Raw genomic sequence first — 21,844 nt, forward strand, 5'->3', positions numbered from 1 at the left:
GAAGCTGAGCCCAGGTTCATTGCTCAGATCCTGGTGCAGCTTGAAAAGGGGCCAGGGGAGGCATCACCAGCAGGACCCCACCACTCAGCAGTCTTCCTGGAGCTCACTAGTATTCACAGGTGATCAACAAAACCAATCCAGAGACAGAAGCTGAGACATCCCTAGAGAAAGAAGTAAACTGAAATAAATGAGAGAAGGTACTCCAGGAAAAGATAAAGAACAACATGGTCACAGCAGGCCTTAGGGCAGAGTTTCCATCAGAGGCTGGGTTGCATCCAAGTGCTTCAGGGTGATGTATCAGCTGTACCTGGAGTTTCACTCCTCTCCCCATCACTAAGTATTCCCATCCTGACACTCACAGTGGTGGGAGAGCAGATGGGGCGGAAACATGGGCAGAGCTGACCGAACAACTTGAGCTGATTGATAGCAGACAGCTCTTGGGCATGTCAGGAAGCAAACACACATTTTTGGAAGTACATCTACAGCAAAGAGACAGGAAAAAATGCGGTATATAAAGGCTTCAGCTGTTGGCAGGAATTTCTTATTTTCACACTGATCAAATTATTTTCACTGTATGAAATCACGAATTCACAGACTCACTGAATCATTTAGGATGGAAGAGATATCAAAGATCATTGAGTCCAGCTTTTGACTGACTCCACCTGTAAATGCCCCCCCTCATCCTCGTTCCTGATATTCTCAGTCATGAAAACATGAGACCCGTGCCTGTGGGAAGGTCACTGACGTGTCAGTGCAGGATAGGGTGTGAAACACAGGATACAATCTTTTCAAAATTATATCTAACCAATAATTACCCAACTTCCTAACAGGGTAGTTACAAAACATTGCCTGCCCTCCTATTGGATACTATGGGTTATTTTGATGAGTCTGTTGAAGGTCTGTTTTCATGGTTCATTTTATCTCCTTGTGTTCTCATAATGAGAACTATTTACTAACCTGGCTGCCTTCCCAGGAAGAGCGCCACAGCTACCAGTCAGAAAGCTCCTCATCAGGCAAGTCAGGCTTTGTCAGAAATGGAGATGGCAAAAACTCAGGTTCCTCTTTCATTCAGCTTCCTTCTTGATGTTTTCTACTCTGCTTTTTTCCAGTCTTCCAGCCTAGAAGTTGCCCCACCCCCTTTTTAATGGTACAAGTTATGACTAGTTGGGAGGTGAGTGTAAATATGGTGCCATGCTAGGAAGCACCACACTAGGACTACTGAAACATTGCAAAACATTTTCACTGGTACCAAAAATATTTGAGAATTAATCAGTTTCATCACCACCCAACATTGCCACAGATTTCTGGCATGAAGGATGAAAATAATCTAAACTCTTGGGAAGGCCTTATGTTTCAGATTTGTTTTGGACTTGTAGAAGATATGGAGGGATACAGCTATGTGTCTTTACCCTGAAATAGGAGTTATTTTTTTCTGTGTCAGAAAACAGGATTCACCAGGCATGCCAGGTAGAGCATCACTCAGGAAATAAATGACTGTATCCCCTCAGGCCTCTCCACCCCTTGTAGAGTTTCAAATCCTGGCAACATGACTTGGGAACATGACTAATCTTTACAAATTGTGTGAAGCACACTAACTGGGGAGCACTGGGAGCAAGTCACAGTGCGCCTGTGTGGGTCACTGCTCTCCTTCGTACGCCATAAAAATTCTTTCTTCTCCATGCTAATAGAAAAACAGGTTTGAAAGCCCAACATCCCACAACTGCAATAGCAGGATGCCTCACAGCCTCTTGAAGCAACCCTGGTTGTCACACAGAGGTCCTGCAATCTTCAAACCTGATGTCACTAATAATGTTTTGCTTAATTTGCATGTTCTCTTCACTTGCAGACACAGAGTGTGATGGAATGATGTGTCTTGTTCATCTTTCCAGAGTCAGGACCAGCCTAGACTCATCCAGCTCAGAATGAGGAATTTGCTTCCTACTTGTTTTCTTATTGACTCTGAGATCACCAAGATGAGTTTCATTTGTATCTCACAGGGCTCCTGGCTTGGGAATACCCTGAAAGATATAATTGCAATTATTTCATAGAAAACTGCTATCTAAATTATTACTATTAATAATAATAATTATTTGATATAATTTTACCTGTTAAACCTGGACTTTGAAATTGTTTCCAATCTGATGTAAGTTATTTCCCTACCTCCTGGCAGAATAGAGCTCTTCCAGAGCAAAGTATCCATGTTAAATTGGCTGTGAGCCAGCTCCAGAGGCAGAGGTGAAACAAAATCCAGCTGTATGCAACCATTGTGGACCAGGAATATTTAAGAGGCACAGGCATCATATTTCCAGCCTTCACTAGGAGCTTTTAAAATGAATTAGTTCGGAGCCCACTGAGGAAAAACAAAGTTAGCTCTCTCTGTTTCAGTGGAGCGTTCAGCAGGGAGCAGCCACAGGGACTCAGCAGCCCTGCCTGTGCCAGCTGTCAGTGAGTGAGGCACCACAGCATGACACAGAGCGGGACAGCGCCCACAGGGCTGGAGCACTGGAAGACCCCCAGGGTAGCTAAAACTGGCTCAAAAGGATAAAAAAAAAAAAGCCACCTGAGTGTGATTAAATATTTTGCTATGGAGAAGAGTGGATTTGCTGTAAATCGTGCTGTCAGAACATGTCTCACCTGTGATTTATCCAGGCTTCATGTGCAGTGGCACTCTGGCTGCTGGCACCCGACTTCACCTGTTACCAGTTCATGAAGTACAGACTGAGTCTTAAAGGTTTTTGCTTTACCAGACACAATGTTATTAATGATTTATCAATACCACCATGGCAGAAAGCTTTTCCTTGTGACCACAGTGGAAAGTGCAAGGGCAGCTCAGGATTCACCCAAAATGTTATTTTATGCCAAAGCAATGGTGCTGAGTTAACTGGAGCAGTGTTGCTGCATACCTGTCTCATCTCCCGCCTCTTGATTTCTTTCTGTTTGGCTCTAATAACATCCCTGTGAAGTGGGTGAGATTAAGATAGAAAATTACCCCCTTCCCTAATTCCTATTAATTTTGTAGTTTGATCAGGCTGTTGTTTCACTCATATCCAAACCTTGGTGATGTCCCTGATGCTCTGCTCTGGTCCCTTCACCTGGTGCCTGGCACAAGGCTGCTCCTGCAGTGGCAGAGGGTTAGGGCACAGGGCTGGAACAGGCCAAGGTGCCCTGGTCCTTCTTACCCACCTGGGCTCCTGTTCAGCACCGCACTGCCCAGCACAGACACCAGCACAAGCACAGCCCCCCACTAACAGCTGCTCCTCTCCCCAGAGGGCCACAAACCAGCAGGCAAGGAGGGGAGTCCAGTTCCCACTCATCAGGGAGTCAGCCCACAGAAGGGCACAGGATGAAGAGGATCTCTCCTCCTGATGAAGTTATCTCAGAGATCCTCCTCCATCACCACCCAGGCCCTGTTCAACAGAATCCAATGCCAAGCTCTGGGTCTCCTCTTGTCCCTAGAGTCTTGCAGCAGCAGATACAATCCTGGCTGTGGGTCAGTGACTCTACCTAAGGTTTCAAATTGTGTCAGGGGAGATTTAGATTTGATATTAGGAAGTATTTCTTCATGGAAAGGGCTGTCCAGCCCTGGCAGAGGCTGCCCAGGGCAGTGGTGAAGTCACAATTCCTGGACATGTTTTAAAAACGTGGAAATAGCACTTTAGGACATGGTTTAATGATGAACGTGGTGGTGCTGGCAAGTTTGCCTTAGTTATATTACGAGCTCTTTTCCAATCTTAACAATTCTATGATCCCATGATTCTCCTGCTACAGCAACAAGTTCCTTTGGTGGGATGCTCAACACTGGTCATAGAGGCACCGGGCGAGCAGTTCCCCCTTACCCAAAGGAACAAACCAGTAACAAAATGGTCTACATGGTTTTTCTTACATGAAGTCCCTTTTTGGGTGGTCCAAGTAGCACTTCAAATTAACTGTGTGTCAAAGTCCCTTTACAGCAAGCACCAGTGTGCCTTCAAGGCTTCATGGGCAGTGACCCTTGGAACTCCCAAAATGACACAAAATCAGGAATTAACCCAAAGACACCCAGTGTCTTTGAACTGATGAGTCCTGTTCAACTCCAGATCCCTAAACCAGCTAAGCCGAAAAACTGCAGTTTTGAAATCAGGTGAAAAATCAGGTTAAAAATCCTGGTGCAAATACCCAGAAAAGTTTAACCATGAGAGGCTAGAGCCCAGAAAGGGTCAGTCAGCAGACACAGGAGGGCAACAACCAAGGGGCGCTTCTGCAAGGAAGAGCAGTGCATTAACTACAAGAAAAACAGCAGCATTCTTCTCTTGGATTTTGTTTCAATTTAATTGACAGCTTCACCCCATTAAAAAAAGAAATACATTATTTTTCTGAAGGATTAAAGAAGATGTACATTCATAGAAATTAATACAGGACACAGGCCCTGTGAAGTGCAGCAAACTGATTCTTGCCAGCACAATCAAGGCATGGCATAACATAGAGTAACATCTGTGTACACAGAATGGCAGGAGAAAGCATCCACAATAGCACATTTTGACCAAATATGTTTCCAATTTATTACAATATAAAAAAAAAAAAAAGACAAATTAAAGAAATAAAAGGAATAACTTTGTCTTGGCAAAGGCACTTTTAACTGCAAACTCCATCCAGCAGCTGTAAAGCAACCCAGCACATCCCAGAATGAATCACCACTTACATTCCCACTGCAGCTTGTCAGACACATCATCCTTCACCAAGTCCTTTAAATAGCAGCCTGGCTTTAAACAGAATTGTGCCAATTTTTTGAAGCATCTATCACTTTGCTTCCCAGCTCTCTGCACACAGTCCCATACTTGGCCTTAACCATTTCCATGGCTCAGGCCAGTACCTGCTTAGCTCCTGTATATTCCTGCCTACAGCATGGCAGCCACAGTGTTCACAAGGATGGCCTCCACCCTCGGCATGGAGCCACCTACAACCCACCAAGGACAACTTCTCTGGACAAATGTTTATAAATGATTACCAGCACAGTTTCAGCAGCGAAGGTCAAGCTGTTCTTGATTTGCCAGGGAAACCAGAATTCTGCAGCTAAACAGCTTCATCCAAGACCCTGCTTGATTTATTCCTGTCTGTAACACTGTTTGCCCAGAAGGACCTGACTCCCATGCAGATGCACATGTGCTTCCTTCAGGAGCTGAAAAAGGAATTATCACTGTCCATATGTGCTGCATAGATGTACTTGCAGAGAAGCAAGCTCCTGAAAGAAAGTCTAAGAATATCTCCCAGCCTGTGCACATGCCAATTATATAGGCAGCCTGACATTCACTGTTCAAATTAATAACTGGCACTAATGAAGGAACAGGTTGTTTTCTATCCTTTGCTGTCACATCCATTAACACTAGGATGAATCCAGACTCACTTTTTCTTTCTCCTTCCAGCTCTAACTCTTGGCATAGCTCATTCTGGATAATTTTTTTCTCTGATATCTTCATCTCAAGCAACCTCAGGAAGGGAGGAAAATATAGCCCTAGCCATAGTAAATTTTCTTGTACCATACTGAAAAAGAATTCTTCCCCCAGCCTTGGCACAGGTTGCCCAGAGAAGCTGTTGCTACCCCATTCCTGGAAGTGTCCTTTCAAAGCTCTCTAGTAGTTTAGTATCTTTCTAATATTGTGATGCCCAAACTACCCCCAGCACTCGAGGTGAGGCTGCCCCAGTGCACAGCACTGAGGGACAATCTCCTCCCTGGTCCAAGTGGCCATGCTGGGCGTGGTGCCCCCCAGAACAGGGATGTCCCCCATGGCTGCTAGGACACTGCTGACCCATTTCCAACTTTCCATCCACCAGGATTCCCAGGTCCCTTTGCATGGTGCTGCTCTCCAGCATCTCATTCCCCAGCTTGTCCATATATCCAGGGTTGCACCATCCCAGGTGCAAAATCTGGCATTTTCCTTTGTTGAACTTCACTGGGTTAGTGATTGCCCAGCCCTCCAATTTGTTCGGGTCTCTCTGCAGAGTCTCCCTTTACTTCACTGGGAAAGAGAAAGCTAAATGAATCTGGAACACTTCCTTGGTAGTCTGAAGTGCTTCAGGTCAGACTTTCATTCCACTTCCTGGAACACCCCATGAGCTGGGAAGCAGCATGCACCAGCTCCAGGGCATTCAAACCAGGGCCGGCAGCTGAGTTTGACCAGGAACGAGGCATCAACAGGGAATCAGAAGGCACAATGAACACAAGGCACACATCAAGGGAACTGGCCCCCATAAACTTTTCATAGGTGCCAGTGCCCATCTGAGCTCAGACAGTGACTATAAAGGATCTAGACAAAACAGTTCTGAGATAGAGATCCATTTCTTAGTAAGGGCTTTGAGTGTATGTGTTGAAGTTCTTTTCTTAAATTAATTCTCACAAAAAAAAAGCCAAAGTTCTTCCAACAGTTGTGATCCTTCATTCTGGTATAGAAAACACATGCAAACATGGCTTCAGACCCATGCTCACTTAAGAGATCACTTTAAAGCTTGTAATAAAAGTTTTTTTTATACAAACAATAAATACTTCAAGCATTTACAAAAATAAACGGTCCATTCCCATAAAGAAGGACATTTACAGCTGAAATTCTGAATACATCTGAAGGTAAGGCAATTATTGATTAAGCTAGTTAATAAAACCTTTGGTATGAGTACAGGACATTTTTTATGCACTGTTGACTTCCTTTGGCCGGTGTACTGTACAGACAAGCAAATAGACAGCTTTTCCTTAATTTTTTGACATGTCTTCCAAATACAACATACAAATATTTCTAACATGTCTTCCTATGATAATAGGAGAAAAACCCAAGATTCTCCTGGCTCTTCCTGTGACTTGCGTTTCTAGAACGGAATAATGAGAGGAAAAAGAGAAAGTGAATACAGATTTCATTTTAGCTAGGAAGCAACATCTACAAAAAATAACAATTGAAAATAACTCTAGAGGAAAGCATATTTCCATCAATTTGTGGAAATCAACTGCCAAGAAAGGCAAACAAAGAATCTGTTAAGATTCATTGCTGCAAGTTGAGACAGGAAGAGGAGATTGGTCAGTTAGGGAAAGGAGGCAGCTTCACCCTTGAGCACAGCAATGGATGGTGTGGAGCAGGTGACTGTCTTGTGGCACTTAGAGCTAACATCCAGAGCCAGCAGCACAGGGACACTTAGAGCTAACATCCAGAGCCAGCAGCACAGGGACAGTTGTAGCTGCTGGAACTCGCAAATCCAGCCAGCATCCCCCAGCCCTGGCCAGGCTTCCACCAGCTCCCCAGGGGTGTGGAAGCCAGAAGGTTTTGGGTCTGTCTCATGACTGCTGGGAATCATGACCCATTGCTATAGCAACAGGAGTTCACATAACTACTGTATTTAAAAAATACCCCTATTTGTGGCATCTTCTGTAGGCAAAATATCCATTATTTATACCTCAGCATGTTCGCTGTGCAATTTGTATCCAGAGCTAATTAATGAATGATGACACCTTGACCCACCCTGTTACGGAGCCCTGTCAGATGAGGAGCCCAGCTTATTCTATCCCTGCTGAGGGAAGGCAGGCAGGAGAAGCCCCTGAGAAGCTCACCTGAGTTGCAGCAGTACCAGAAAAGGGCCAGTCCTGCAGCCATGCTGAAACATGCCAGGAAAAACACTGGACCTACAGAAAATGGCAAGAAAACACATTGAGACAGAGCAGGGCAGCAGTAGTTTAGCTCCGTTCACAAATCACCAACTGCTATCAATATACATAATTAAGCATATTCAAATGAAGATAACATAGTCACAATTCTGGATGTTCTATAACTAATGTACTGTGAAGCACATTTATTAGACTGCAATTAATTTTTACTGCAGTTGCTTTGTCACCATTCCCTGTTCCCCTCTGCTCATCTAGCTACAGACTGTGATATTAAGGAAAAGTTTCCAAACCAAATCCCCTGGAAAACTACCTGCCTGGAATTACACACAGTTTAATGGTGATGGTCACTACTGATGTTAAATACAACCTTTCTAATTTATACTTACCACTGACAAAACAGCATAAAGATTTATATCTGCTTCTTTATTACCTAATACTCCATTTGTAGTTACTATCTCACTAGAAACAGAGATACAATTAAACTACACCTCTACTTGTAGATACAATTAAGCTACACCTATCAATTTAAGGACTGTACTGCCAACAAATTCCTGGAGCTGACCGTGTGGACAAGGACATTGGAGAAACAGCAAAGGAGCAAGGATTTGGTTGCTCTTTGGCATGTAACCTCCCAGGGAAGGTGGCTAGTGGCCAAAGAAACTCTAGTCTGAGGCCAAGTCAGAAAAAAAAAGTAATAAGTAAAAAAAAAACCACAACAAACCTTCATTTTTTTATTTGCAAGCACTTTCTTTGTTCATCCTGTACTGTTATGCTGCAGACAGCAACAGCAATGTGTGAAGTCTGAGCAGCAATTTAGTTCAATATTCAGAGAAACATCACCACCACAGACAAAAATATACATTGAGTTAAACAGTGTTTCTGCTACTTATTTCAGTTTTCTCTCAGGAAACTGCAAAAAAAGGCATAATTCATATGTGTTTTGAATCTCTCATTATTGTATCTTAATCTCTAAATAAAACTGAACTTAAATGATTATAGTTCATTATAAATTGTGAGAACTCTTCCTCTTCATTTGAGATCTTCCTTTTCAAAATATCCCACCATGAAAAAAATATTTGTCTCTGTAATCTGGCATTGAACAGAGAAGAAGGTGCAACTAATTAATATATTTTCCTAAGGAAAATGTATTTCAGCTTTTCCTTCCTTTCTGTCATTGCTTTCAAATGACTTGTAGTTAAATTGAGAGCTTAAAAAAATTGAAAAAAACAAAGATCAAAAAGTTATTGACGGCCTTAAGCAAAATGAACAGACTTTACTGTTCAGGCATTGAAGAAATCACAGGAAATTAAGAGCTTACTTATAGGTTAAGTAATACCATTGTAAATATTGATTAAACTCTACAGTCTCTTCAATTTCCTGGCACTGGTTTCCTCAACAGTAACTCAGTACATTTTCCTTCATTAATTCTACTTAACTTGTGACCGTAAAGATATCATAAGCCAAAGTAGTTGTTATATGCAGTGCAAATTACATGATATAATAAATTGCATCATAATCTGTAAAGCCATTCCATCCGGTGATACTGTATGATTTATTTACCCCTGTCATTTAGCATATATTGCTCCTTGTCAGAGTCTACCTCTGTGGGATCTGGGATTTCTAGAAATAAAAGCAACACATGAAAAGTTAGTACTCAGCTCAAGCAAACAAACAAACATGCAAAATGGTGCAAAACACCGTATTTCAGAAAAATATCCAATACTGACATAAAGTATTAATCCCTCCAATGATAAATCATTGCTAGAGTCAGTTCAGTTAAAGCTGTCCAAAAGACATAGGCACAGAGTCATCTAATACAAATTGCTGCAGCCCCACCTCTGATCTGCTTAAGTACTGACCACATAAATAACATTACACTTGTTTCCCAAGTTAGGACAGCAGGAGATAATCCTTCACAATACCAGCAATTTTCACTGTAATACATACAAACTCTTTGTTAATAGATGCACTAATCTGAAAACACCTCTATAATTTAATGTACCACCATTCTTTGTTCTTGAGCAAATCTCCAGGCATTGATGTATTTAGCAGGTAAATCACATAGAAAAAATTACTGGTGTAGATTATTTTCTAAATAGAGGTCTCAGCTGAAGACATGCCCACCTTCTTTAAAACTCTGTAGATTCTACATGCTAACATTTGGCACAAGTAATTTCAGCCTCTATCTTTCTGCAAATTCTGGTAGAAAGGAGACTGGCCTTAGGACAAGATGTTCAGTAGTTTCCAGTCTGGGCAGAAAGACCCTTTCAGAGCTGCCTCTGCCACACAGATGTGGAGATCATGCTGTCTGCAGAAGAGGGACGCGCAGCTGTCACCAGACATGGCAGAGGAGTGACTTTCCGTAACACATCACTGATCTGCAACACTGTTTTAGCCAAACATTTCTACAGTAATGGAATCACAGAATCATAAAGGTTGGAAAACACCTCTACGATCACCTAGTCCAACTGTCAAAGGGTTAGGAGGGTTAAAAAAAAAGGAAAAAAAGTAAGAGTTCTGAATCTGGCTGTCAATAGGGAAGAATGTAAGACTGATCGGTTTCAACTGCTCTCCTTTCACATGGCACCAAGATGTAGGAGAACTGCCCTGTCCACCCAGGCAGGAACAGGGAAACATCGACCTCCCCTGCTAAGGATATCCCTCTCTGTGGGGAGACAGGGCATGGTGCTGGAGTAGGACAGAAGCATCTGATGCCCTTTGCTGTGAAGCTTGAGAGTCACTGGAGCAGCAAGGGTTGCTGCAAAGCTTCCGTGAGCTCGGTGTGCCCCTAGCAGCCTCACCCAGCCTGCCCCTTTGAGGAGCTGATGTCCTCCCTAGGAATTCCAGCTAGGAAATCCTCACATTGCACAGGAGAGCACAGACAAATCTCTGCCACTTCTATCGCTGTGTGGGGCTGATCCAAGCCTTTATCCATTAAGTCTATGTCAACATGGAGGGAAATAAAAACATTTTCTGAGTCCCTTGGAAACTCCCGTTTGCTTCAACAGCTCCAAGGCTGCCCATATCATGTGCCTTACCACCCCTCTAGTGGGAATGTTCAGACATTACCAGACACTTCACTGGCAATTTACACTTTGGGTAAAGAAATTTTGTTCTAGCACGAATTTTAAAGCTGTCTTACAAATGAAAAGTAAATATTTTAAAGCATTTCCTCTGCTGAAAAAATCTGTCGTATGTATAGCTGCATGTAATCTGTTACAGAACTACAGAGTTCATTCATGAACCCATACATGGTTCACCCATGTCTTCATTGATAATTTCTCCAATTGTTTGTAATGCTGGGTTGTTTCAGCTCAGCCTGCACTTAGAAGAAAAGCCCTATGTTAGTGATTCACCATGTTCTTCATGTTTACAAATTCTAGTGGCAGTTCTGTAAATGCTTTGTGCTAAATTTAACAGCTACAGCTAAGAGCATTATAGAATGATAGCATGGTTTCAATTGGAAGGAACACTGAAAACCATCAAGTTCCAACCTCCTGCCATGGGCAGAGACACCCTCCAATGACCTGAGTGCTCAGGACCCCACAGACCATGAACACCTCTTGAGCACTTCCAAGAAGTAACATTTGACTAACAAATTGTGCATGTTGGAGGTATTAGGGATAATGCCTTTAACATTGAAAATGTCCAAGTTCACTTACATGAGAAGTTACTCCTCATATTGATAAAGGAGCTTTTCCTGAAGCATAAAGGTGTGTTTGCAGTTTTAGCTTGAAAAGCTGCACACATTTTTTGACCATTCAATCCAGAATGCAGACATTTGTTTTCATTACAGAACTCTGAAGCAGCAAGCATATTAACACAATCATCTCAATGTTTACTTCTTAGATCAACAGAAAGAAAACTGCTGAACCTCAGCACACAGTAATGTTTTAACTCAGTTCTTTCAATTATCCTTATCCTTCTGAGGATGATAACATTAAATAGTGTATGAAGATAACAGAGAATTTAATGACTTTTGATGGTCACTGAAGTCAGCAGTTTGCAGCAGCAGCAAAAGTGTTTTCGGGTGCCACAAAGAGATATATGTTTAACATGAAGCACTTCTAGCACAGGTATTTGCTATGCATAGTCTTAACATGAGAAACCCTAACTCTGCCTAGTCATGGCTACCTGAGGAAAGCTCAGAGTCACCACATAAATCACGTGCAAGGATGGGCACATTTCTGCTCTAGCTAAAAGTGAAAATATCCCACAGACTCTATCCAAGTCTCCTTGTAAAGATACATTTTCAAAAATGGCTTGTAGAATGTGCTATTGAACATTTAAAAAGCTTCAACTCTTAAACATCAAAACAGTTTTGAAATTTTTCTTCTTAGTGATTACACCAAGACTTCTCAAACTACTCTTAATTCATAAAGGCTGTCTGCTAACTGCTAGTCAGCCAGGCAGAAAAACTTGTTTCTTGACCTCTACCAAAGTAAAAATGATAGATCCAAGACCATTTGTTTGGAGAGCCTGTTCTCCAAAGTGCACGATTTCTGCAAGGTGAACATCAGATCAAAGCATTGTCTTCAAGCTGCTGTGAGGCTCAGACAGTTGGGATTGGGGCTCATCTGAGATTCTGAGGCAGGATGGGCCCAGACCTCCCCAGTTCAAAAGGGTTCCGGTATGGATGTGGGGTAACTGCAGCCTCCCTGTGCAGGCAAGAAAATGGTCCTCCACCAGTTTGTGCTGGGTAGATACAAATTGCTTTTTTCAGAATGAAAGACAAAATTAAGGAAATTACAATTTTACATTACAAAATCCCCTTACAGCTTTTGGAAAACTCAAGCCAGAAGGAATTAAGGTACACCCCAAAAATATTCAAGTAACTTGTTTATTTGTATTATTTATAGCCTGTTTAGGTTTTTAAGTTACCTACACTGCATCTGAAATTAGGTTTTGTAATACACTGGCGAGGAAATCCACAACTCAATCAACTTACAAATACACTTACTCAAGATTTTCCTGCTTGGCAGATCATTAAACAGCAGTTCAGCATTGATCTGCAGAGCCCTGTAAAACTCCTGACAGTGTCTGTCTCCTTTCTTTTGGAGGTGTTTTAACAGATCTGAGAGCCTGGTATGAAGTGATGCCTTTGGGTTCCTAAACTGTAAGAGAAAAGTGAGCATCAGAAAAGAGGTTAAAACAGAAGAGAGATTAAGAGATCAATTTTACATCACTATGTCAGTTATGTAGCTTATTTATGGAGCTTCTTTGATATTTACTAAAAGAATGGGCCAAAAAGGGAAACGTAAAAAGGACATACATGCACTGCACAGCCCTGAGCTTCAAGTGGTCAGCACTATCTGATGAAGAGCATATTGTCTCTGCCTCTCCTTCTGCTTTTTTCTGTCCCAATCAAGTGAAAGACACTCTGATGCCTTCCATGCATCCAAGCTGACACGGTACTTGCTATTGTACAGTTTAATTCTGGCAGCTGTAGATAGAATATTTCAGCAAATCTTATTATTTGAAATAAAGTATGATGCTTTCAAGTTTGCCCTTAGCTGCCCAGTAATGATCCCCAAAAAGGCACTTTATACTGCTTATCCTAGCCCCAATACTGGAGTGCTCATCATCCCAAGATTTCGTATTTCATGGTTTTTTGTTGTTCCAGCCAATTGACTGCTGTATACTCACTTCAACAGGCACAAATTCCCATTACTCAGGTTGGCAAACAGATGCAGTGGGAAATAAATTTTTTCTGTAGTGCTAAATGCGATGAATATTAGGAGACCTTACAAAGAGAAGGAAAATGCATCCCTAGCTGTGGTAGCACATTTACAATACCTAGCCTTACACATCAAACCTCTTTCAGTTTATTTCAAAAAAATCCAAAGCTATTCTCAGCAAAACATCATATTTCATAGAAGCACAGTGGATAACCTTTCTAGCAAACTGAGTTAAACTGCTGCTTGAGGGGGACAAGAATGCCACAAATTTAACACAATACTCCTTATTTTGACAAAATTCCCACAGGGTCTACCAGATTATAAATTTCCTAAACATTCAATAGAGTTGGCACAAACTTGCCTGAATCCATTAAAAAGCAGTTCATTTCCACCTAAGTGTAGAAGTCACAAATCATGTTTCAGATTCTTTATGCGTTTATTTTGAAGCTCTTGAGGGAAGTGGCAAGACTGGTTCAATAAATGACTAGCTCTGCTCTACACCACAAAACACTAATTGTCCCCATGAAGTTTGGTTATGGTAGCATTGGACCTATTTTTCCTGATGTTAAAATACTGATATGCCAAAACTCTGACAAAGTGCAGACATGAAGCTAGGCAGAAGACAAGTACAAACTATTATAAATAAGATTGTGGAAGCTCTTAGCTGACTTTAATTTTGTCTCCACACAAGATTAGAAGCTTTTTCTCCCTAAAAAGAGCTACCCATTTTTGAAAGCTTCACATCAAGGAGGGTGGCCTTCCTCCATACATGGTGGCATCACTGCAAGATATTATTAACTCCACCCACTTCCCAAAGCTCCACACTTATTAGTGGGACTAGTAACCCCCCACTTCTTTACCAATACTTAAAATTATTAATTGGTATCAAAACTGATTGACCTAATATAGATGATTTTGTGGGCAGAGATGGATGCAGCATAGATCATCTGGTGTGCCACTGCACACCACCTCATGGGTGGAGACAGGCACACCAGGCATGTGGTCACAGGATGGGTGCCCTCCTGCCCATGGACTGGCTGCACGACTGTGTGGTCCTGATCATGCAGGGACCATGGCATTAAACTGCTGCAGAAGAGAGCATTCTCTCCCATGACCACTTGGCACAGAGAATGTGCCAGACCTGTGACTGCTCCTCTTACATGAGATGCCAGACACAACTGGTCAGCAAGCAGGAGGTGGGGCAGGCTGGCTGCATGTAGCACCAAGAGCTGTGTCAGAAAGAGGGCATCTGGGGTAGTGACCCGCAAAATCAACAGAACAGTCAGAGACACAGCAAAACTCCACAAATTACCTTTTCTGCTTCTTCATTGGTAAGAATTTGGGGATAGACTCTGTTAAGCTGAAGAACAATTTTATCAACCACTTGCTCATTCAGTCGGCTAGTACTGGTGAGGAAATACATGTCATGCTGCAGCCGATGACAATACGACTGATCTAGAGATAAAATAACACAGAAGAAATCACAGCAGTTAATTAATAAGCAATTTTTAAATTCTGTAATTTTCATTTTCCTACCAGTGATTAAATAGCTAAAATAAAATTATCACCACCACCTAATATTAGCAGGCTGAACTATCTGTTAGGGAAACATAACACTGCCATGTGCTTTCAAAGACCCATCCACTTGAAATTACATAAATCTGAACTTTTGGCTGGTCACTCTTACTGCCTCACTCCTTCCAAAGGGAGAAGGTTATTAATCATTTAGAAGTCAAGCTCTGATGGATATTTAATCAAATACAGCCTTAAAGTTAATAAATCACTGAAGATAAATTCTCTATTTATGAAGTCAGATTATGATATTTAAGGCACCTGCAAGATGCTTCTCCCATCCAATGGGATGCTCTTGAAAACAACGAGGCTCATAAAAAAACTTATCATACATGACCATAAAGTGCCAGACTGTCTGCTAGAGCACCTGCAGAAAAAACATCAAGGACACACTTTCTTAAGTTCTTCAAACACGGAGTTTGTCAGACACAATTCCCAACAGAGGAAGGAACAAGCCAGACCCTGGCAGCAGCCAGAATGTTGGACAAACCTGTGCACTCCTGCTTTACATGCCTGTGCTGAGATGTGTGGCCCCTGAAAGCAGTCACTAGCCACTGGCACAACGCAAACCAGAACTTGCTGGTTATACTGGTTGCCAAAAACACCTTCGTAGTTTTGTTTCTGCTTAACCATTCTTAGCATAAAAACCCTCATGTTGCTTTCTGTACAAGAAACATCAAATGGGATTTTGTTTGTCACAATCCCCTGCATACATTTTTTCATTATCTATTTTCACTGCCTTACTGGATAAAGCCACAGGGCCCTAAGGAGCTGCACTGCCACTTCATATTAATTAATTAATTAATTAATTAATTAATACAACTGCATTTCAAATTTGTAGGCTGAGATCAGCCCTTCCATGCCACACTACAACATGCAAGCACTCTCATCCACACCCAGGACCTAGGAGCTGCCAACCACTTTTAGTCAGGCAGGTACTCACTCCCAATTAATAACTCCACTAATATTTACATAAGGACTGTGGACACTGTCTCAGACACCACTACATCTTTATTATGGTTTCATCTTTGGTTTGTTTTCCCCTTAAAAGCCTTCTTAAGTTTATCAAGCAAACAAACAGGATCATTAAATAAATAAATTTAAATACAACAGACACGAAACCCAGTGCACCTCTCTGATGTTCTCTGTAAAACACAGAACTTGCAAACATCCATTCCAGAAACCTCAGTGGTGTCTGCTGTGCAGTGCAAACACAAGCTGCTACTTCCTGTAAAACTTCTGGGTGATTTTCATAAACATTACACAGGAAAGCTGGCAACCAAAATGTGGACAATCAAACCATTTGTATGTGTCCCTGACAACTCCTTTCAGAAGCATATAGGAAAGAGGAAAAAGTCTCTCTCAACAAAATGTTGGCTTAACACTAATTTAGTTTTGCCTTTTCTCTTTCAAGACCCCAATAATGGGATGCCAAGGATTTAAGAAGGAGACTGGCTGCAGAGAAATGGTCTTGACATGATCAGATGACACTGGTTACCAACCGCTCACGAAGAGCAACTGGTCTGCTCCTCTGGGATGAAGATGACAGAGAGGTGAAAAACAAGATGCCATCCTCCTCTGCTACTCTCACCCACTGCCATGTGCTACTGGCAAGTTACTAGAAGTCAAAGATCTCTGACAGAAAGTCATGAGAATCACAGAATCATTTAGGTTGCAAAAGAACCTTTAGGCTATTGAGTCCAACCATCAATCCAGTATCATCATGTTCAGCACTAAACCATGTCGTGGATTGCCACATCCATATATTTTTTTGAACATTTCCAGAGATGGTGATTCCACCACTGCCATGAATAGCCTGTACCCGGCATGGGCAACCCTTTCAATGAAGAAATTTTCCTTAATATCCAACCTAAACCTCCCCTGCTGCAACCTGAGGCCGATACCTCTCATCTCGTCACTTGGTGCTTGGGAGATTGACACCCACCTGGCTACACTCACCCCTCAGGGAACTGTAGACTTCAACAACTGCAGTAAGCAAAATACTAAAAAGCATTTGATACTAGAGTGTGACATTAGGTAACATACAGTCCCAGTCCTCCAAGCTCCATAGAACAGCTAAAACAACCGGGCCCCGAGTCACCAGGATAACTAACCTGTGTGCTCCCCAGGTGTAGAGGCACAATCCCAGCGAGCTGCATAGAGGTTGGGAGTAAACAGCAGATTTCGCTGCCACACAACACGCAGCCAGTGTGCCAGGGTGTGAAACGTGGCACCGCCCGGCTACACCGAACACCAGGCCGGGGCTTCCCTCGGCCCTGCAGCCCCGCGCCCAGCCCGGCCCGCCCGCCGTGCCAGCGGCCCGCCCGTGCGGGGCCCAGCAGCGCTGCCCGGGCCGGGCCGGGCCGTGCCCGGGGCGCTCGCCCCGACCCACGGCGGGGCCGCGGCCGCGCACCAACCCGCCGGGGACGGCGAGACATCGGCGCGGCGGCCCCGAAGGCTGCGGCCGGGTCCGGGAGCGCGGCGCCGCTCGCCGAGCCGCCGAGGGTCCCCGGACCCTGCCCGTCCCGCACTCACCGGCCATGGCAGCCCCGGCCCCGCCCGGCCCGCGGGCTGCGGCCTTCGGACGGCGGCCTTCGGCCTTCCTGCCAGGCCGGGGCGGGGCGGCCGGCGCCGGGCACCGCCTCCCGGCCCCAGAGGCGGCGGAGGAAGCGCGGAGCGGGGCGGCCGCGGCGCAGAGCCGGGGCAGCCGGGGCGGCGGTACTGGGGCGGGCCCCCTGAGCCCCCCGTAGCCAACATCGGGGTCACCATCGCCTTGACCTTCGAGGTGAAAACACTTCTTCAAACGTCTGTGCTCACCAGCCCGTCCTGTGTAGAAGCATGAATTTACACTTGCACAGCCACGAGTTTTTAAACAATTAATGCATGATTAGTAAAGCCGCGATTTCCCTTTCCAGAAGAAATTACACTGTCCAAAATACCGTATCTACGTCTTCACAACATCTATCTAGAATTTATATTTTCCTTGTGCTTCAGCACAACATGCATTTAAGTGCACCTGGACACGTAAGGTACATTGGGCAGGTGGTGACTCAAGCCCAAGGAGCAGGGACAACTTGTCCCACAGAAAAGGTTTCAGTGAAGCATGTAATTAATTGGGATAGTTAACTTTGTAAGTGAAAAAGTACAAGCAAATCTGCCCCAAATTTCACCAACAATTTATTACCTCTAGGGATAAAATGCTGCAGAGGATCAAAACTGTCAAATGCTGTGACATTCATGATGCATATCCTTGAGACGATTGGTATTGTATGTACATCTTGAGTTTATTCTATTTACCCTCCAGAACCCAGATCTTCCTAACAGCATGAAAATACATTTTAAAATTATTATTATTGCACATAGAGATCTTGATCACGCCTGCATTGGTGTAATTTTGGCAATCTATTTTGGTAAAGAAACAGGAACCTTGTGAAAAGGAACTTGGAATTGTGTCATTCCTTTTGTGATGTATTTTTAAGGCTATTTTGGATGGGGCTGAACTACTTGGCACAGTGGAAAATGCCCCGGCCCATAGCAGGGGTTTGGAATGAGATAATCTGTAAGGTCCCTTCCAACCCAAACCATTCTTATATTCTATGATTCACTTCCATAAGTATATTAATACTTTACAGCAAGAGGGGTTGCCTAATACTAAGGAGCAGTAGGAGAATGTCATGCTGAGGATTTGTTTTTATGACCCCTTTATACCTCTGTGAATTCATTGCATTTTGTGCTGTGCTAAAAATTTTCCCTGGAAACTTTTAGAAATTTTAGAAATTTTAAATTTAAAAGCTTTTAGAACTTTTTAAACTACTGGAATCTAAACCACTAAACAGAAAGCCTGTTCATCTTAGTGTGATATGGACTGAAATCTCTAATATAAATCGAAATGCACACAGTGATTCTGTGACATGCTGTTCAAAGCACAGTGAGTGAAGTGGAAGCAAAAGTCAATCCCTCAGGAATGCTGCAATGTACAGTGCCACACTGCTTGGAGATATTTTTGTCCTGCAGACTCAGATAAATACACAAGAAGAAGAGGTTAAACGTATCTCCTCTTCATGCCGGTGGCACGCAACACCTCTGCAGCAGGATGGCTGTCGGGCTCTCTTTGCGCAGACAGATCCTTGCGGAGCCACACGTCCGCAGCAGAGGCCGGCCGCCGCAGTGCCCGTGCTCCCGGGGAGGGAAGGACCGGGCTGGGGCTGCCCATGGTGACAGTCACATCCCGTGACAGTCGCAGCGCACGGCCAGATGGGGAAGCGCGTCCCGGCCGCGGTGACGAGAGCGACGCGAACAGCGAGGCGAGAAACGCGCTCCTCAACGCGCTCCGGAGCGAGGGGCACGCCGCGAACCCCCGCTTCCTGACAGCGCCCAGTGCCCTTCCAAAACTCTGATTCAGTTCAGAGTTCTGCCTCCGAATTTAGTGGCTGTTAAAAATAGGTTAGAAGCTATTGTAAAATAGTTGATAGTTGTTAAGCATGTACGGTTAGTTTGGTTATGGTAAAAGGGGTTAAAAGGGAAGTTAGAAGAATTACGGTACTCAACGTACCATAATACATCTGAATAAAGCGCACCACCCCCCCAAGCGAAATGAGCCAGCCTGGACAGAACTGTCATGGGCCAATCAAGCGCATTAAATCTTCATGCAAATGAAGGATCCAAAAAGCAACCAATCCAAAAGGACAAAGAAAAAAAACAAAATAAAAAGGGGGCTTCTGACCCACTGAATCCGCGCCGCTCCACCTGGAACATCGGGGACATCGCTGCCCAGAACACCCAGCGCCGCGCTGCAGCATCCTCGACGGGAACGCCCCTGCTCAGCCCGCGGGCCCCCTTGCTTTAGGCCTTTCTTTTTTATTAGAATAAATGCTGCAATCACTTTTAGTACAGGGAGTGTGGTCCCGTTTTTAACACTGGCCATGCGAAGTGACCTGCACAATGTTTTATTTGCCAGAAGATTGATTTCCTGCTTAGCTAATCTCAAAAGCCAGTACTGTTTCCCCCCCAGCACACCTCCACCCCCCCCCCCCCCCCGCTAAAGCGACTGATTTGTTTATTTGAGTGAATTATTTGACTTACTTAATAACACCCTTGTCCTGGCAACAAACAGTATCATGAGGTGTTTTATCTGTTAACTGTTGGATCACAACACGCTTTGCTGTTTTCCCACCACCAGATGACTGAATCTCTTTAGCAACAAATTAAATCTGGACAGCACAGTCTAACAGACTTGTGCTTAAGAAAATACAATATGGTATTTCTTAAAAAGGTCAGACAGTGCATTAGGCTCATTTCAGTAAGTTTCAGTCAATAATTTACAAAAACAAGCTCTAAGAAGGGGAAAAAATGTGAAGGCAGTGACGGGCTGGCCACTCCCATCAGAGCCATTGCGCCTCGCTCTGAACTCCTGTTCCCACAGATTTGCACCTTTTAGACCCTTGTTTTGCCCAAATTCCTCGTTACAAATGTGCACTTACAGCTTCTGTAGAGCATCGTCCATCGGTTTCAGGGTGGGTGTGTGCCGTGTACGGCACACGTCCCACGCGGGGCAGCCTCAGTGCAATTCTCCTTGACAGGATAAACGGAGGTCACGGGCTACTCGGAGAAGCGAAAGTAAACAGGGAGGGAGCGAGTCCAGCTGCGACAGCCGGCAGAGCGCCGCCGGGAGAGATGGGCTGCTGCACCTCTGCGCCTTGGGAGTCAGCAGCAGTTTACTGGTGATTTTAGGGGACGTGTAATTAGCTCTGAAAACCAAGATGATTGTTTGCTCAGAGTTATGAAGGCTTTTGGTGTGTAGGCTAATAATTTCTAGAGTAGCTTTGCATATAAAATATGTTATTTTCCAATCTTATATAGTCAGAGTATGATTATTGGTATGATTACTTTGTTGGTTAGAAGGAGATGAAGGAAGTTCTGATTCCAAACACAAAAGCAGAAGATGTGCTGCAAATTCCCAGCTCTTTATTCCTAACCAGTGAAGCCAAACCGTGAAATGGAAACAGAACTGATTTGGATGAAACTTCTCCCAGAGGGTGCTGGGCACTGCCCAGGCTCCTCAGGGAATGGGCACGGCCCCAGGGCTGTCAGAGCTCCAGGAAAATTTGGACGGTGCTGCCAGGGATGCCCAGCGTGGGATTGTTGGGGTGTCTGTGCAGGACCAGTGTTTGGATTCCATGATCCCTCAGGGTCCATTTCAGCTTAGGATATTATATGATAGCCTGGAGCATCCACAGGTCTGGAAGCCCCTGGTCAGTTGTAACTTTCTGTGTATTCACCTTGTACCTGGTGAATTACACACCCCTGGTTTTGCTCTATGATATCCTATCACTAGAAATGTTAACAGCATAGGTAAAACAAGAAGATGATGCAGATAATGGGAAAATTGTGTATCCTGGCACAAGGGAATAATGGGCACATAGACTAGGGCTCTGTATACTGATCACAAACAGTCCTGGTAAATGTTGCACAGATTCTGGAGAATGAACAATCAGCTTCACAACATGTTCAATATTGCACTTGGCTCCTTATCTAAAACACAAATCAAACTGTACATATGAAAAAAATAGCTAATTATTTTTAAAAACACAACTGAATTCATTGAAGATAGGAAGCAAATAAAGCTGTTAGAAAATCCTCCCCTTAAAATAGGTGTGTAAATAAACAGCTGATAGATTTGGCAAACTGACATTCTGCAGAGCTGTGGGAAGGGAACAAAGCCACTTCAGGTACACATCCTCACATGGAAGTCATCCCTGTGCCAGCTCTGGGCCTCATCTGATCCCCACAGCCAGGAATGATAGAGAGGCTGGTGTGCAGCCTGTGTGAAGTAAAGCCCAGTTCTGGGCACGGGTTAGTTTAAGGTTAGAGTTCTTGGGTCATCCTTGATGGAGAGTTGCTGGGCTGCGATGGTCCGCTCAGATGGGCGGATGGCTTTATATTTTGTGAAAGGGATTTTGAGGATTTTAGTTGTTGT

The 21,844-nt window shown here is 43.7% G+C and overlaps 2 protein-coding genes across 11 annotated transcripts in view; one reads left to right on the top strand and one right to left on the bottom strand.

The window, feature by feature from the left end:
* NINJ1 (ninjurin 1) overlaps positions 1 to 16,422 on the top strand; it is a 32,958-nt gene extending 16,536 nt beyond the window's left edge. The window contains exon 4 of one of the 2 annotated variants that reach the window (XM_085590933.1): positions 16,283 to 16,422. The gene's annotated coding sequence lies outside the window, so the exon portion shown is untranslated. Of the gene's footprint in view, positions 1 to 1,846; positions 1,966 to 16,282 lie in introns of those variants that run through there. The other variant, XM_085590934.1, reaches the window with a different exon arrangement.
* On the bottom strand, positions 109 to 20,492 carry CARD19 (caspase recruitment domain family member 19). Of its 9 annotated transcripts, XM_085590924.1 has the most exons (7): positions 17,404 to 17,486; positions 16,983 to 17,021; positions 14,609 to 14,751; positions 12,579 to 12,732; positions 9,179 to 9,238; positions 7,565 to 7,636; positions 4,290 to 6,831 (listed from the first exon to the last, which is right to left on the bottom strand). In XM_085590924.1, the coding sequence occupies exons 1-7, from the start codon at positions 17,408 to 17,410 to the stop codon at positions 6,719 to 6,721; spliced, it is 588 nt and encodes a 195-aa protein (XP_085447050.1). In that variant the 5' UTR covers positions 17,411 to 17,486; the 3' UTR covers positions 4,290 to 6,718. The 9 variants fall into 9 exon arrangements, with proteins under 9 accessions (XP_085447054.1, XP_085447057.1, XP_085447050.1 ...); XM_085590928.1 differs by lacking the exons at positions 4,290 to 6,831; positions 16,983 to 17,021; positions 17,404 to 17,486 and adding exons at positions 109 to 161; positions 19,592 to 19,789; XM_085590925.1 differs by lacking the exons at positions 16,983 to 17,021; positions 17,404 to 17,486 and adding an exon at positions 20,349 to 20,492.
* Positions 20,493 to 21,844: the final 1,352 nt, after the last annotated feature.

Source organism: Lonchura striata, chromosome 12, assembly GCF_050655825.1.
Source record: "Lonchura striata isolate lonStrDom1 chromosome 12, ASM5065582v1, whole genome shotgun sequence".
Lineage (NCBI taxonomy): Eukaryota > Metazoa > Chordata > Aves > Passeriformes > Estrildidae > Lonchura > Lonchura striata.

Excerpts from the sequence above, each read along its gene's own strand:
- CARD19 (XM_085590922.1), bottom strand. The coding sequence starts at position 19,667 with ATGCTGCAGCGCGGCGCTGGGTGTTCTGGGCAGCGATGTCCCCGATGT. Across the intron at positions 14,752-19,591 it reads GAGCGGCGCGGATTCAGTGG|ATCAGTCGTATTGTCATCGG; the intron begins GTCAGAAGCCCC and ends TTTTATCTCTAG. Across the intron at positions 6,832-7,564 it reads CTGGTACTGCTGCAACTCAG|AAACGCAAGTCACAGGAAGA; the intron begins GTGAGCTTCTCA and ends ATTCCGTTCTAG.